This window comes from Rhipicephalus microplus, unplaced genomic scaffold (genome assembly GCF_043290135.1).
Source record: "Rhipicephalus microplus isolate Deutch F79 unplaced genomic scaffold, USDA_Rmic scaffold_539, whole genome shotgun sequence".
Taxonomy (NCBI): Eukaryota; Metazoa; Arthropoda; class Arachnida; order Ixodida; family Ixodidae; genus Rhipicephalus; species Rhipicephalus microplus.
In genome coordinates this window covers 33,625-48,594 of record NW_027465099.1, presented here as the reverse complement: position 1 = coordinate 48,594, position 14,970 = coordinate 33,625, and the positions used below count along the sequence as shown (strand labels likewise).

General features: G+C 42.0%; 1 protein-coding gene across 1 annotated transcript; it reads right to left on the bottom strand.

The window, feature by feature from the left end:
- Nucleotides 1-10,339: 10,339 nt before the first annotated feature.
- LOC142795064 (uncharacterized) lies at nt 10,340-12,844 on the bottom strand. Its single transcript, XM_075885998.1, has one exon. It carries the CDS (start codon nt 12,842-12,844, stop codon nt 10,340-10,342), a length of 2,505 nt encoding a protein of 834 aa, XP_075742113.1.
- Between the last annotated feature and the right edge of the window lie 2,126 nt (nt 12,845-14,970).

The following is a 14,970-nucleotide window of genomic DNA, read 5'->3' as shown; positions in this document are numbered from 1 at the left end:
CTGTCATTGCCGGTAGCCATGTTGTGCGCATTCACTTGAAAGATAGGCATGATTGCATACATAAAAATGTTTCATCATGTAGTTATGTTTACATAAGAAAAAAAGGTTCTTTCTATCAAGTAAAAAGCAATAAACTGTCGCTGCATTCAACAAGAAAAGGAATAAAAGTAAAATAAAAAAATTGTAAATAAAGAGACTATCTAGATATGCAGCATTAAAAACACCTAATAATCGCATACGAATTTACGAGCGTATTGATTAATATGCTGGCCAAGGCCCGAGAATACATATATTTAACGTTGTAGACACCCAATTATATTTGAAAAATTATTTTTGAAAATAAATGTCAGTTTTTAGTTCTGTTGAGTGGCAAGCCCACATATCAAGTAAGCAACCTGACAGTAATGGCAGTAATGAATTAAAGAAACGAGATAAGAGTGCATTACTTTATATTCTTAGCCACTAACTTAAAACTTCACTCAAAATAAACAGGCACCACATGTCATTGCACTCCACAGAAAGTTTATTAGAGCAGCACAAGGACTTCATATATAGTGTGTGCATGACATAAAATTTTTCATTTTTACCGTAAATACTGGAACAGTCGCATGTGTCTGTCATCCTGCCACCTTCCCCATTAATATAGACATATATTTTGTGTTTATACAAATTTTGTGTTCATACAAATTTGTAACACACACATGCTACACAAACGTAGTGAGCCTCTTTGATTCTCCATCCCTAAAAATCTGAGAAACTGTAAACAAAGTTCTTCTTGGCTGACAGAATTGCCTCAAGTGGTAAGGGACTGTCAGGAACAAATAATTAAAGAGGCCAAGTGAGCTTCGCAAAGTCTCAACTTTGCTGAAAAAGAGCATGGCGTTAGCAAGTGGCAAAATTAAAAGCAATTTTTTGCTAGGCCTTGCATTCATTATGCCAAAATGTGTGCAGCTATGTCCACTATGAACAGTTTGTGCACATATGATGTATGCAGTAGAAAATTTTCTAGCAGTCTGACTGTAAATGCACTTTCATTCAAATAAAGTGCTACTTTAATTGAATTGCCAAGTTATTTCTCAGTGACTAAATGGCATATGACAGTCTTTTATCCTCCATCTCTACCAGTCTTAGACTGCTTGAAATGGCATTTTCAGCCAGTGGGCACTACTAATGCAGTATTTTTGGCAGTCTTGGACAGTCCAGAATGACGTATTTAAGGGCCCAGTGGGTACTTGAGAAAATTATAAATATTTACAAGCGTTATGGGCATCCATCCCATATGGATTCCTAAATTGTATACATAACTAATATTATATACCCACAAATATAAAAATGTTGAGCTTGTAGTATAATTTCATGACAACACATCTAGTTACTACAAATATAACTAAATCACAATGTTTGTTTGCCATTCCTTTCTCTGCCACCATAGGCTTTGTTCACAGCACATTAGGTGAAAGATGTGCTCAATCTAAATTAATTGAAATGTAAGACTAATAACTTAGTCTGCATCTTTTACAGGACATTTTCGTCAATATTCACCTTAATTCATGACATCATGAGGCATACATTTTTGACAGCAGATAAAGTAATAACAAATAAAACGAGGTGGCTACATTTTTAATTTGAACGAATAAACAAGTGCCTGTATAGATGTGTAACTACATGCATGACTTAAAGAAAGTGTAAATTTTAAGGGCTTGTTTTCTTTGTTAAACACATTAATAATGAGATCTAACAGACAATAATGCCAAGGAAAGTATGGGGGATTTTGTTAGAAGTAATTGTAATGTAGACATGAAGAAAGATAAGTGGGTGAAAAGATAACTTGCCACCCGCAAGTCATCTTTTCGCCCACTTTGATTTCTTCATATTTACATTACAATTGCTTCGTATAATAACTGGCTCCCATACTTTCCCTGGCATTATTGTCTATTAGTTATCATGAACACATGCATGACTTGTGATATTACCACATTCATAAGCTTATTATTGTCAACTACTCAAGATCTGTGCATATATTACATTAACCTTGAGTACTTCTTTTATGTAGCAAATGCAAATATTGGTCATTTTCAGGGTCTGTTCTGATGCTTTGTATGCCATTTAATAATTATCCACTTAGCTTTACCAGATTGTGGCCATTCGATGACCCAACCTGCACCATATAAAGCTAGGTGGATGTGTCACTATACTTGGCCTAATGCAGCTGAACTTGCAGTAATTCACCTATGTATAGTGAGCTAGCTGCCTAATCAAATTGATTTACATCTTCCCTGGTCTAACATTTTTAAAATGACCTCCCACAGATATGAGACTAGCTAATTGTAGCAATAAACCACAGAATAAAAACTAACCTTGCTTAACCACAGATAAGCTGCAACTCATGATACTGGGCATCCCTTACACTAAGCTAGCCTAAATTAACTAAAACTAATATACAGTAACTTTAGCTCAAGCTAGTAGTTGTCACATTCACATCCAGCTGACGTTATTGAATTTTACCATATTACCTCATAGTGAGCAGCAGGGTCTAAACACTACAGAGATAATATGTTGTTTAATTTATGCAGGAGAGTAGCATGCTTAAAGCAATGTGGAGAGCTTTTGTTTACCGTAGTAACTATGATGGTGAGCAGCAATGTACATTGTTAATCTTCAGAAAAAGCAAATTTTGTGAGCTCTCTCTTTCGCAGTGTTCTGTGAAGAATATTGCAATGTGCAGCATTAGCTATTTTAATTTCACTAAATTTTATTTTGCTGCCAAAACGAATATATGCTGCAAGAAGATTTTTAGAGGCAGATTATGTGAAAGCAAAAAAAAGTGTGTTCATAGATTCTAAGAACTGTAACTAGCATATCTGCTATGTGTGTGAATGAAACTTCAATATGCTTAATTCATGTGGCATTCATCTCAATTCTGTCTCACTGCCATATATTTTAACTGTTAATTCAAGTGAAATATTACTTGCACGAGCATTAATTAAACAAAGTGTTCAGTTGTATGAAGTTTTTTTTAAACCCAACACCAAAGTGCTATTGAATTTTTTACAATGCTAACCCACTACATATTAACAAAATTTTCTTCAGAGTACACTTCAGTTCTGCAAACACATTTCCTGACATAATCCAATGCCCCTGAAATCATATATTGATTACTCTAAGAAGTAGAACCACACTTTTTGTGGTTCTACTATCTGAAACACAGCACCAGTGTGTCTGTTAGGCACAAATGTCTTTACCCTTTTGTCGACCTCTCACAATTTTTATCTGTACATTTGCTACAGTTCATTATAATTTATTACACCTTTACTTCTTGTGCCTTTGTTTCCATCATTTTTTCTTCGCTTCTTACCTGGAGGTTTCTGCTATTGCTTTAAAGTTTGGTGCATCTAATTACACTTTTTTGCCTTTCACATGAGCACACGAGTTGTGCACATATAGTTTTAAAAAGGTACACGTGACATCTTGACGTGAATATGTGGATTGCTTTCTGATGTGGCATCTGTTTTAACTTCTCTGCCTTTTACATAAGCTTGCAAGCTGTGCATGCATAGTTTTAAAGAAGTACACGTGATGTTTTTCCGTGAAAATGTAGATAGCTTTCTGACATGGCAGGTGTGACTGGAAAGGCATGGTATGATAAGCTATAAAAGAGAATAGTTGGTGCAATAAAGTTCCGCTGTAATTTCACCGCTTGTCTAGTACACTGTGTTCCTTAGTCCTCATCCTTTTGCTGCACTGTGTTTCCTCAGCTAAGTATATACCAACTCACTCAAATCAAAGTATTGGTGGAGGTCAACATCTGATGTATGCTTCTCTTGTGCAACATGAACGAAATAAATGGAAGTAAGCGTCCCATTCGACAGCGCTCAGTAGCAGGAGCTTAGACTTATTTACAGTAAAACATAGCTTTGAACGTTGAAGTATTTCAACAGATGTATGCTGATATGCTGGTCACATATTTCTGGGTTTTGGACTTGCCTTTAGCACACTAATGACCATAGGTCGGTAAAAAAACTGGAGCTCGCTCAACAAATATATGTAATCTGCTCTGAGGGCTCACTTCGACTCAAACCCACTAAAACTTGTGTCAATTGAACTCACTCAGACACACAATTTTTCTCAGCTGAACTCACTCAGACTCACCACTTGACCCGAGTCTGAGTGAGCCTGAGTGAGTAGACTCATGAGTCCACGAGCGTAAAATCAGCTTTTTCAATCATGGTGTCAATACGCTTTAATGCCAACATCTCACAAAATCCGTCCTCTACGAAATGCATTTTGATTTTACATCATCAGATATCAGTTATTAGGGTTACAGGACATTAATACAAAGTATGCGACTCAAGCAAGATATTTTCATCAAGGACCTCCCAAAAAGTTTGTGAGGCAGGTCTCCCTAAGACATGTGTGAATAGACACCACCATAAAATCCCGAACAAGCCCCACGATAAAGTAAAATCTGCTGAGAATTACAGGGGAGGGGGGGCTTGCTCGGTCATGGATCGAAATTTATGATAGCGAAGGAAGAGCCACTAAGAATAAAGAATGCACACCCATGCTTCTAATTAAATGCTTCATTGAATACACATGCATTAATTCTTTTCATTCGTCCTCGTTGGGTGAATAAAAAGAGTGAATGCCACAGTGAAAATGAAAAGGGCAAGAAGGGGGGAGTCATATTTCAGATTTTACGAAAAATAGAGGGGCACTTGTGTTCAGAATTTTACAGTATAAAAGTAAGCCAATATAATATTAACAGCAATGATGGGACAACAGCGGGGCAATAAAAGGTGGAGCTCACTGAAGAAATATATTTTTCCTTTAGGGCTCACTCTGACTCACGAACATTTTCATAAACTGCACTCACTTACCATCAAACTCACCACAATATTACTCACCTGGACCAATATGAGCGAGTCTGCTCAAAATTTTGCTGATCCGTGGTGATGACACCTTATCTTTGTGCAATTCAGAAAAACCAGCATTTGTGAGCGTTTTTTCACACACTTCTAACATAGGATTTTGCAGTCTTATTACATGTACAGTATTCTAGTTGTCTGAATAATTGGTTGACTTAGGTTTGTTTGTACTGCTTCATTACTGTTCGATTCATTTTTTCGACTTCGAATCTTATGGAGGAATACAAGCAATTTCTAGCCTAGACGATATGCACGCTCATAACAGCAAACCATTTTATATACTACTACATGAAGTTGCTTTAACTTAGCATTCTAAAGCGTCACCTGAGGCAAGGTGAAAAAAAATGGGATACGATTGATTGAGAGCAATGAGATAGGGCAGCAGAGTTTCAACTAATTTATTTTCTAAACTACTACTAAATTTATATATTTATAGATATGCCCACAAAAAGAGGGTGCAGTGCAAGTACACTATCACAGAGCACAAATAGCTATCACACAGCACCATATAATTGTAGCCATTCATTTTAAAACAAAGAGATTGGAGGGATACTGATGCATCATCCCCCTTCTTCTGTAAGTGAAACGTCTAGTCCTCCACATGCATGCTAAGGTTTCCCTACTTCTTTCTACCACACAAACTTCTCCGAACAGTGGCATGCAGCCACACAAAGCACAATGGAATGGCAGGTGTGAACCTACGCCATTCTTGGTCTATATAATTATGCTCTTTTAGGTGATCATAAACGCAGGGTCCGGTTCGACTTACGTATGCCTTGCCACAGCTCAACGAAATTTCATGAACAATGCCCACCAAGCAACGCAGCTGGGCATGCTTCATTTCTCATGAAAGCTTGGCTTTTTGCGAAGAAACGTGGGCACGAAGTTTCGAGAGCCTGTTGGGTGCCGAGAAAACGACTGGAACGTCATGCCTTTTTGTAACCTTTTCCAAATTGTGGGCAATCTTGTGTGTGTAAGGCAGAACCAATGGCCTCTTTTTATGTACACTCATACTGCCTCCTGCATCCTTAAAGTTCTTGGAGGAGAAATTGAGACACACTGGTTAAAACCACTGAAGAGAGGCCTGCTGCAACCAGCCTTGTAATCTGTACACGAAAACTGTCGTCTATGATGTGCTCAGACAACTTGAACAATGCAAATCAGAGACATATTGTCGCTATGGGTCTTTTCACGGTTTTTTTTATGCGTAGGTTCATAAGACAGGTGGACAGGCTTAGCTGTTAAAAGAACAGTACATTTTTCAATAGCATTAGAGGTATTGTTCCAGGAAAGGTCATCAGGTATAACAACAAAGCCACCTATTCCCATAATGAAGAAATGTACAAGCACAATAAACACTTTTACATAAACACCATTATGTATTACATTAATTATTAATCACCAAGCAAATGTACAAAATGCACATCAAAGGGCCCTTAACCGCACAGAGGTTGAAATTCAGTTGTGAGGAAGTTGTGCACGAGTGTTCAACAAGCCGTGAGAATTTTCTGAAATGGTGCCATAATAACGGAGTTAGACGTGTTTAATTAATGAAGTATGGCGATCGCTCCTCTCACTTTTCTCTTCACTACCCGAATAGGTATCCTCTCCAAAAGCTGCTTTGCTTTCCCTCTCTTCGAGTGACCCTCCTGATCTCGCATGGCATGCTGGTGCACATGAGGTCTGTGTGTGGCTGGTACAGACGCGGAGAACGGGTACTGCTGGGATGGCTGGGAAGTGGCTTTCACGGGCAACACAACGAACAACAAGCAGCACAGACAGCTGCTTGCAGACTAATCGGAAGTACGCAGTGGGTTTTTGTTTGACTAATCGCTGTATGATTTGTGTTGCAGCAATATATTCAATTTCCTGACATCACATGGGAACCAGAAAGGCCTAAAAAGGAGTGATTGTTTCTTGAAATTTGTGGCACGCCGGCAGCTTGTAGCACTGCCATGTGTGGCATCGTTGAACGTGACGGCATTCTGCAGACGGTGCGCATGTTTACTTGAAAAGTTTGAAAAAATATTGAGGTGGTTTAGGGGCCCTTAAACGCATAATTCACGCCAGAGTAAAGTCATTGTGCCTGACAAGTCTTGGGTGTTTTCTGGATTTCTTTGCTGTTTTCCATTTGAAATTTTTATATTAAAGGGAGCGACAGCCTATTTTCTAGGTGCCTGTTTTCATTAGCGCTACGGAAAGCTTGCCAGCCGGTGAGTCTAATCATGTAATGGTAAAGAAGAAAGCACCGCGAAACATTCATAATTCAGAATTGTTCTATCTGTAATGAATATGAAGTCGTGTACCTATATGCTGCAAACAGTGAGCGCAAGAACAGTTCATGTTAGAGCGCAGTGGTTAAATGAGCATGTGTGCGGTTGACGCACATGCACACGACTCGACTTAGTCCACTGGCAGCCACGATGGCAGTGCCGCTTCTCACTCACCATGCAACTTCTTTCATGTCGCAGCGCAGAATTCATATTGCTTTAGCGCAGCTCAGTTTGAGCGTGAAGATGCTATGCAGTCAAGAAGGGGAAAAAAACAGATACAGACGACAGTGTCAGCGCAATATTAATTTATCATGCATCAACTCGCCCATTCAGCAGTACTAGTCTATTTCAGCGCAGAATTGAGCAGGGCTAGATATTAATACACGTATTTTAATTTTGCTAACTGGCATACATGATGGTGTCAAGACTATGTACAGCAAAATGATTGACTTCGTAGTCCATATTCCAGCTTCAAGGTTATTCTGCTAGGCTGCACAAAAAGATGGTGTTTCTTACATTTAAGCACGATTTAAAATATAAATCCTAGTCACAACATGAAAAGAATGCTGGAATCGGTCAGTATATTTCACGGCCTTTTCATTTTTCCTATGATCTAAACGCACATTCTGGCCTGTTGTCGGTCCCTTTAAGGTGAATTACAGCACAACTTTTATGTCGCAAAGGTGCACTTCACAACATAAACAGGAAAGTTCACTGATTCACTCAGCAACCATGCAGTCTGGCATTAATGCATTGTTCAAGTGGTTATATGTTGCCCATTTCTTGTGACAAGATGTATTTGGGGTGAGGCCCACCACTGGAGGCGCGAGCCCTGCAATCGCGGTAGCATGCAGAGTTGGATCACGTGATCTCGCCTCGCTCTGGCGAAGGAAAGCTGGTGGTTGGATGCGTTGTTTTCACTTTTGAACAGCGTTGTTTTGCTCTCACTTGATGTATGCGAACTTCTACAGACTACACAATCTGGAAAGTTTGAAGCAAAAGTTATCGGCGGTGTGCTGCAGCGTGCTACGTACACGATGACACCGTCGCGGCCGCTGACAATAACACTGTCACCTCTCTCTTTCTATTTGTTGTGGTTGTTAATTCAAGCCTATGGGGTTAAAATAAGCACCGACCACGATTGTTCACATGAAAGCAGAACGTTTCAATTACCACACGGGAGCCTCGTTCAATAAAAAAATGAATGTGCAAACAGACCGATTATGCATATTTTAAAATATGACGTCGTAAAGGCCGCGTCGCGATGAAAGCTCGTCCTCCCTGTGTGGAGGGAGCCTAGGCGTTTTAAATAAGGTTGTTCTCTTTCTCACGACGCACGTACGTAGATGTGGCAGAAGTCTTTGTCATTACATTTAAGAATGTGCGCCGTCGTCTGAATTGTCAGAGAGTGAAGATAAAGCCCGGAAGTTCAGTTCTTTCCCTTAATTTTTGCTAATTTAACCTATTCCGGTCTATTTCGTGGCCAGTTGCTTCTGCGTGTTCGGCCAGCACGTTCGACGAAACCTTCGTTCTTGCATCATACATGTGCCGCTCCAGTCTGCTAAAGCTGCTTTTCTCGCCAAGGTAACTTCTACCACAGTCTGCGCCACCCCCACTCCCCTCTCCTCCCCGGGTGTCTGCCCCATGTGTGTACTCAAGCACACAGGTTTCTGTCTGCCAGTGGTGTAGCCATGGAGTGGCACACCAAGTCTGTGCCCCCCCCCCCCCCACCTCTTCCCCTGAAATTTTTCCATGGCAAAAAGCGCACGAAATAACAGACAACCACATCTGCCTCCCCCCCCCCACCTCCCAACTCTATCAAGGTGGTGCCCCCTCCAGAAAAAGTTTCTGTCTATGCCCCTGCCGTCCGCGACTTCAGCTCACATGGTTCTTTGAGTCTGCAAAATGGGCTCACGGCCACTTCTCAATGTTGTTTTGATCTACAGGCGGAAACGTGGCCAGCTTCGAAAACTGATTCATCTTCTAATAGCTACCGTGAAATGTCACACAGCTTATGAATGAAGTTGGAAAGAAACTGGACACTGGCATTTTTACCGAAACATGAAATTGCCATTTAGATCACGGTACAAAAGATGTACCTCGCAGAATGTCCTTTCAAGGGCACAAAATAATACAACTGGCGCGCAGTCTGTTCGCTGCGCTTATCAAACCCGGTCGGGATTGCTTTTTCTTTTTTTATCACGATTTACCTCTTCGTAGAAGCTGTGGAACTGGCAATCATTCATTGTTTTCACTCATGTGTGGCTCAATGGGGATCAAATGCGCACCGTCTAACAACCGTACAAAATTTTCACAATAAATATTAGGATCGTGCCGCAGAGAAACTTCTCCTCGTGTGAAATTTTACCTGCATATTTACAACTCTGAATGAGGCATGCATGTGCATGTGACTCGCACGTTTGCCCGATATCATAACAGAAAGGTTGCGGCTGTAATAATCCTGTGCTGCTTCCCACAAAGCGGGGAATCCATTTGCGCTGAGCTTCGTAAGGATATGTGTGCTAAGCAAAAATGAAAATTTGCGCATGCTTGTCGTGTCAACCGCGGTACGTCTTTAGATGCAAACCTACAACGAATGAAAAAGTGTAATTGCGCACACTTCTTTCAGCAAAAATAACTCTTTGTCACAAGCACGCGTGAATACCCATTTGATGCTTCAATTCGACATGGAATGAGTCTCTACCTTTTACAAAAACAGAGAGCTCGGCCAGACGACGCCGGCAGTGAGGCATTATGAGAAGTGTAAAACTTTTCCAGAGCAGTTATTTAGCACTTTGCACAGTCAGTAAAGAAGCTACGGCAGCATTTCTATGATTTCGTTGAGTGAAGTACGACAAGAATAACAAAAAAAAAGAGACGCAAAAGGGGCTACGGGCTGCGCGCGAGAAGGCTGGCGGAGCAATCCAACCACGTACATCATAGGAATGCATCTGCATGGTGGCGCCATGGTATATCCTTGCTCCCAATACTGTACAACAAAAATGATTTCTTCCCGATATTCGTCTTTAAACATAGGACTCTATTTTCATACATTCCCTTATGAGTTTAAGAAAAAAAATCTAGAAATGAATCACTCCACTGAATAGTTCATACAATACTGTCAAACAATGCACAAGTTGTCTACCAAGTTTCCCACTTGGGGACCAGTTCACCTGTCCCATAGAGGTCCAGCAGGTATGGCTCATATCTCTCACTAGCTTCTTGAAGTTCCTGCTCATCTGCTCTTCGAACGCAATAGCAAAACCTGTGCCTGTCGAAGCACTCAACCACCAGTGTTCTCGTGAGTGTGTAGAGCACTCCTCTCGCCACAAGTAGTCGCTCAATCTCATAGAACTGTGGTCCCTCCTCTGTTCTCCGAACTAAAACACTCCCAGCATGGTACGTGCGTCGGTCGACCATTGCATTTTGTACTTCATGCACTGTCTTCGACAAAACTTCTTTGGCACATGTTGGCAGTGTGCTCCATTTAACAGGCCTGCTTCCTGAGGCTTCTAGTTCCTGGTATAGCTCAAAGTTTTTCAGATGACAGCTCTGTTTCATCTGGTGCCTTTCGGCCAGAGTATGTGTCAAGTTTCTGTAGTTCTTGATAGTTGCAGCCATTTTTTTGAAGCTTTGGTGTTTAGCCTCAAATCTCATCGACCAAAAGTTCTTGAGTGGGCCAAGCTCACGCACAAATCGAGCATAGTGAACCATATAATGCAGCTTGGGGATGAGTGCTCCAGGGCCATACCTGGCTGAAAAATCAACCAAGAAGCTTTGCACAAGCACGTCCAAGTATGCAAGGCGGGCCGATGAGATTTCAGCTGCAAAAATTATATCAATGATCTCGCGAAACTTCAACAGGAGCTCCCAATCTTCATTGCCTTCTGGGATCCTCGTTCCAAGGATGAGTGGTAAAAATCTCATCAAACACCATTTGCTGGATGCCGTTCCTGCCAATACAGCATTACTGTTCAGAAACGACATATTGATTGCAGGAGGCTTGTTTTTTGTGTCGTTCTTCCCGTACTTGAATGCCCACACCAAATCCAGATCCTGCTTGGATAGCAACCTACTAGATAAGAGCGATCTTAAAACTTGCCGAAGCACGGATTCTGCACCACCTTCCAATATGTCATGCATTAGGTCTGGAGGCAACTGCCGAGTCACATCAAAATAGGGAAGCTGGAGCAGGGGAGAGGCCTCATTGACACCATACAGACGTCTGTTGGCTGTGTTCACAGCTACAGCTGCAAGGTGCAATTCATGCCTACCTAATGTGCGTGCTTGACACATGTCTTCATGCGTTTTTTGTGCTAGCTGCTTTGAGGATATCATGCAGAATCGACAAACTCGCCCATTGCTGAAACAGCAGGAAAACCCGCCAAGGCGGTTCAGGGACAGATTGTCACCACAAAATGCAAGCACAATAACTCTGGCATTAACTTCACGCCCTTGCACACTTAATACGAGGCCCTCCTTGTGCATTGCCTTCAGGTCATCCAGCAGTGGCTGTAGTATAGGGCCTAGACCATGAGTCTTCACATATGCGTAGCGCACAAGCATGACCAGATAAATATTGTCAATCTGTGACCTATACCTGGCATGAATGTTCACCAAACTACAGTACACTGCCAGGATCTTGTGCTTTCCTCGTTTAGCTCCGAGGGGATTTACAACTTCTATTTCATCTGTGTAAAATAGAAGAATAATTGTGTGTGTGCTGCCCTCGGGAATGATAGATTGCATGTGTTCCTTGAACACCAGGCCATCTGTGTGATCTCTGTACACAGAGGTTTCATGCCTCTCAATATTTACAGGTGATTTTAAATGGGCTGCAATGTCCGGGAGCTGGCAAAGTACAGTGAGAAGCTTTGGCAATGGGACGTAATGATAGTTTGCATCCTCACCGACATAATGCTCTTCAGCTGGTACAAAAGGGAAATTTTCCTTCACATAATTGTCTCGTTTCCATTTACTCTCAATCCCATTGAACAGGTCAGGCAGAAATGAACAGCCAAGAAGATTTTGCAATTCAGGACCCATCACTGATGTCTCCATTGCATTCATAAATTCATTACCATAAGCCTTAAGCACAAGCTCGAACACCTCCTTCAGTTGGGCAAATATCTTCACAGCTGCAGCATGTGGCAAGCTGTGTTTTGTAGTGATGGAAAAAAAGAAATCCCATATGGTGGATTTAACTTTTTCCAGAAAGCGCTGAAAGTGGTCACGTGGAGCTGCAGTCTGCTGTGATTGCAAATTCCTCACAGGAGTTTTCCTATGCGAATAACCGCCGCGAAAGATTGGCAGTTCGGCGCCGTTCATTTCAGCACTGTGCATATCCGCACTGTCCATTTCGTGCCGAAGCTGTTCGCTTGACGGCAGTTCAGTGCTCCGTCGATCCCTTGGGCGCTCGAGCGACCGCTGATGGCAATTGCTGCCATTTTCTTCAAGCACGGCTGAGTGGTGACGATACAGGTGTGATCTGTAGGAGGAGAAGTTCGTGTACGTGTTGGCGCAGCCTTCGATGCCGCATATCACGCTGAAGTTCGGCTCTCCGCTGTGCTCTAACCCTATGTGCGTTATCACTCTTACCAGCTGGTAAGAGAAAAACGGGCATCTCGGACAGTACTTTGCATTCATAGTTCTAACCACAAATCACCAGAACATTGCTCGCTGGAAAGCCACACGTCCTAGGTGTTCGTAAGATTAGCAGGCGAGAACGTGAATAAGTTCATCATAGTAGACATCCGGCACATGGAAAATACGAGTCAGGAGAAACACGCCACTGAAAGCAGAATAAAGAAGCTGTCTTTTTGCTGCAGCACGGATGAAGGAACCAAACGAACGCTGTAGTCGTCGTGAACAACGCCTGGACACACGCGGGCAGTGAACACGGGTAAGGATGGGTAAGGTGGCTCAGTGTTGCCACGACACATTTAAAAAAAAAAAAAAGTGGCTAAAACACAGAACACCTATACACTGCTAGAATATGTCTTCGAAAAATGAGTAGATCTCTTTATTCCGCTATTTGCTCTCGCTTTAGGAATGCCAAATTCAGCGCCTATAAAGGTCATTTTTATAAAACTGCACTTTTTAACAAATAGTAAAGGAAATGTCCCCGACATGAGCCGTACGTGAGCAGGATATATAAACAAGGGATACCTACAGCCTTGTACTCGCATGCAGCCGGCCAGCAACTGTTTTGGGGTTGGGAGGGGGGTGAGGCAAGCGTTACGAGTAGCTGTGGACACATATCGTAGGCAGACCAGGAATGTCCATTACACTGGCGTCTACTTCTCATTACACTGAGTAATTTATGTTATTACATTCCGAGAGTACGTCAGCACTTATAGATCGCAGACGTCAGCATTATTGAAACGAAGTGCACCTCACGGTGCGATGATGCGGATATCATACGTACGTAACGCTAATGTAATGTTTCTTGCATTGCTATAAAAACAGAGTGAACACTGGAACCACAATTGACGTTAACGCGACATGGCGCCTGTAACATAGACGTACCCTAGGAGTACACAAATAATGTTTATTGAATTTTTATGAAATTAGATAACTAGCACTACAACCACACAGAACTGATGTTGCCCCAGCACTACACCTGCATCGTGTCTTTTTCCAGAGCATTTTCAAGACATGGCGTACGTGGCTCTGTGACAGGGTGCAATTCCTGCTGGGACCCTGACATTTACTTTTTATATTCATCGGGTAAACGCTGTCGATGTCAGTTTACGATGTCTGTCCTTGCCGTATCCGGGGTAGATATAAACTATCACCTGTGGCGCGCACAAGTTTGACCACGTACGTACGGGACAGCATTTTCACGCTCTCATGTTCTCTCTTATCCTTTCATACCAATTTTGCTCCATACCAAGTTAAACAGGCGTTACTACGTTATTGTGCACCGCGTAAAATACCGTGTTATTGCGCTTGTGTCCGTCTAGTCATTGACTCCAAGTGTTCGTCATAAGCGGTGCGCAATAACGTAACAACTAGTAAATAGCTACCAACTCGCCCAAGCAAGTACATCCTTAAACAGCTTGGGGCCGCGAGAACATTCAGACGTACGATCGATCGATAGATAGAAACGTTTTGAAGTGCCTGCAGTTGGCAAAGAAATGTTTCGCATTTAGGAAGATGAGCTCCATTAAGCTTTCGTGAACGAAATTGGAAGACAGGTGTCGTGAAGAAGAATAGTGTGCCGAATAATGTGAAGAAGAATAATGCACCACATGCGCAGTTCAGTTTCAGATGCGGCTACACCAAACAACACACTAAAAGCACTTGTGTTGATCCTCGTGTTATGTTTATTCGGCTTAGCACTGACTGCTGCATGTTAAATCTGTGATGTGGTGGCCGTGTCATGTGCGCAAGGTCAAAATCACAGGCCATAGCAAATAGCGTCCATTGGATAATGTCGTCCTGTATCTTTGCAAATAACAGCTTTAATAACCAGTTAGAAAGCATATAGGTCTTCCTAGCTGAAGTTCCTGATCTCTCTGTGGACTCAGGTGCAATATTTTAGGCTTCAGAGCCAGCGGCTAGCTGAAGCTTTCAGAGAGGACAAGGAGCTAGGCAGCGATAAGATAAATATCTCGATCAGCAAGACCAGACTGCTCAAATCACTACAGTGATAGAGCGTGCCTTGCTTTGTCGCCGAGGAGAAATTGGCTCATACAACATGCTACTCGATGGGGTTAGTGGCACGCATTTCTTTTATTCCAGAGACGATACTTGCCCGAGAGCCAGAT

Excerpts from the sequence above, each read along its gene's own strand:
- LOC142795064 (XM_075885998.1), bottom strand. The coding sequence starts at position 12,844 with ATGAATGCAAAGTACTGTCCGAGATGCCCGTTTTTCTCTTACCAGCTG.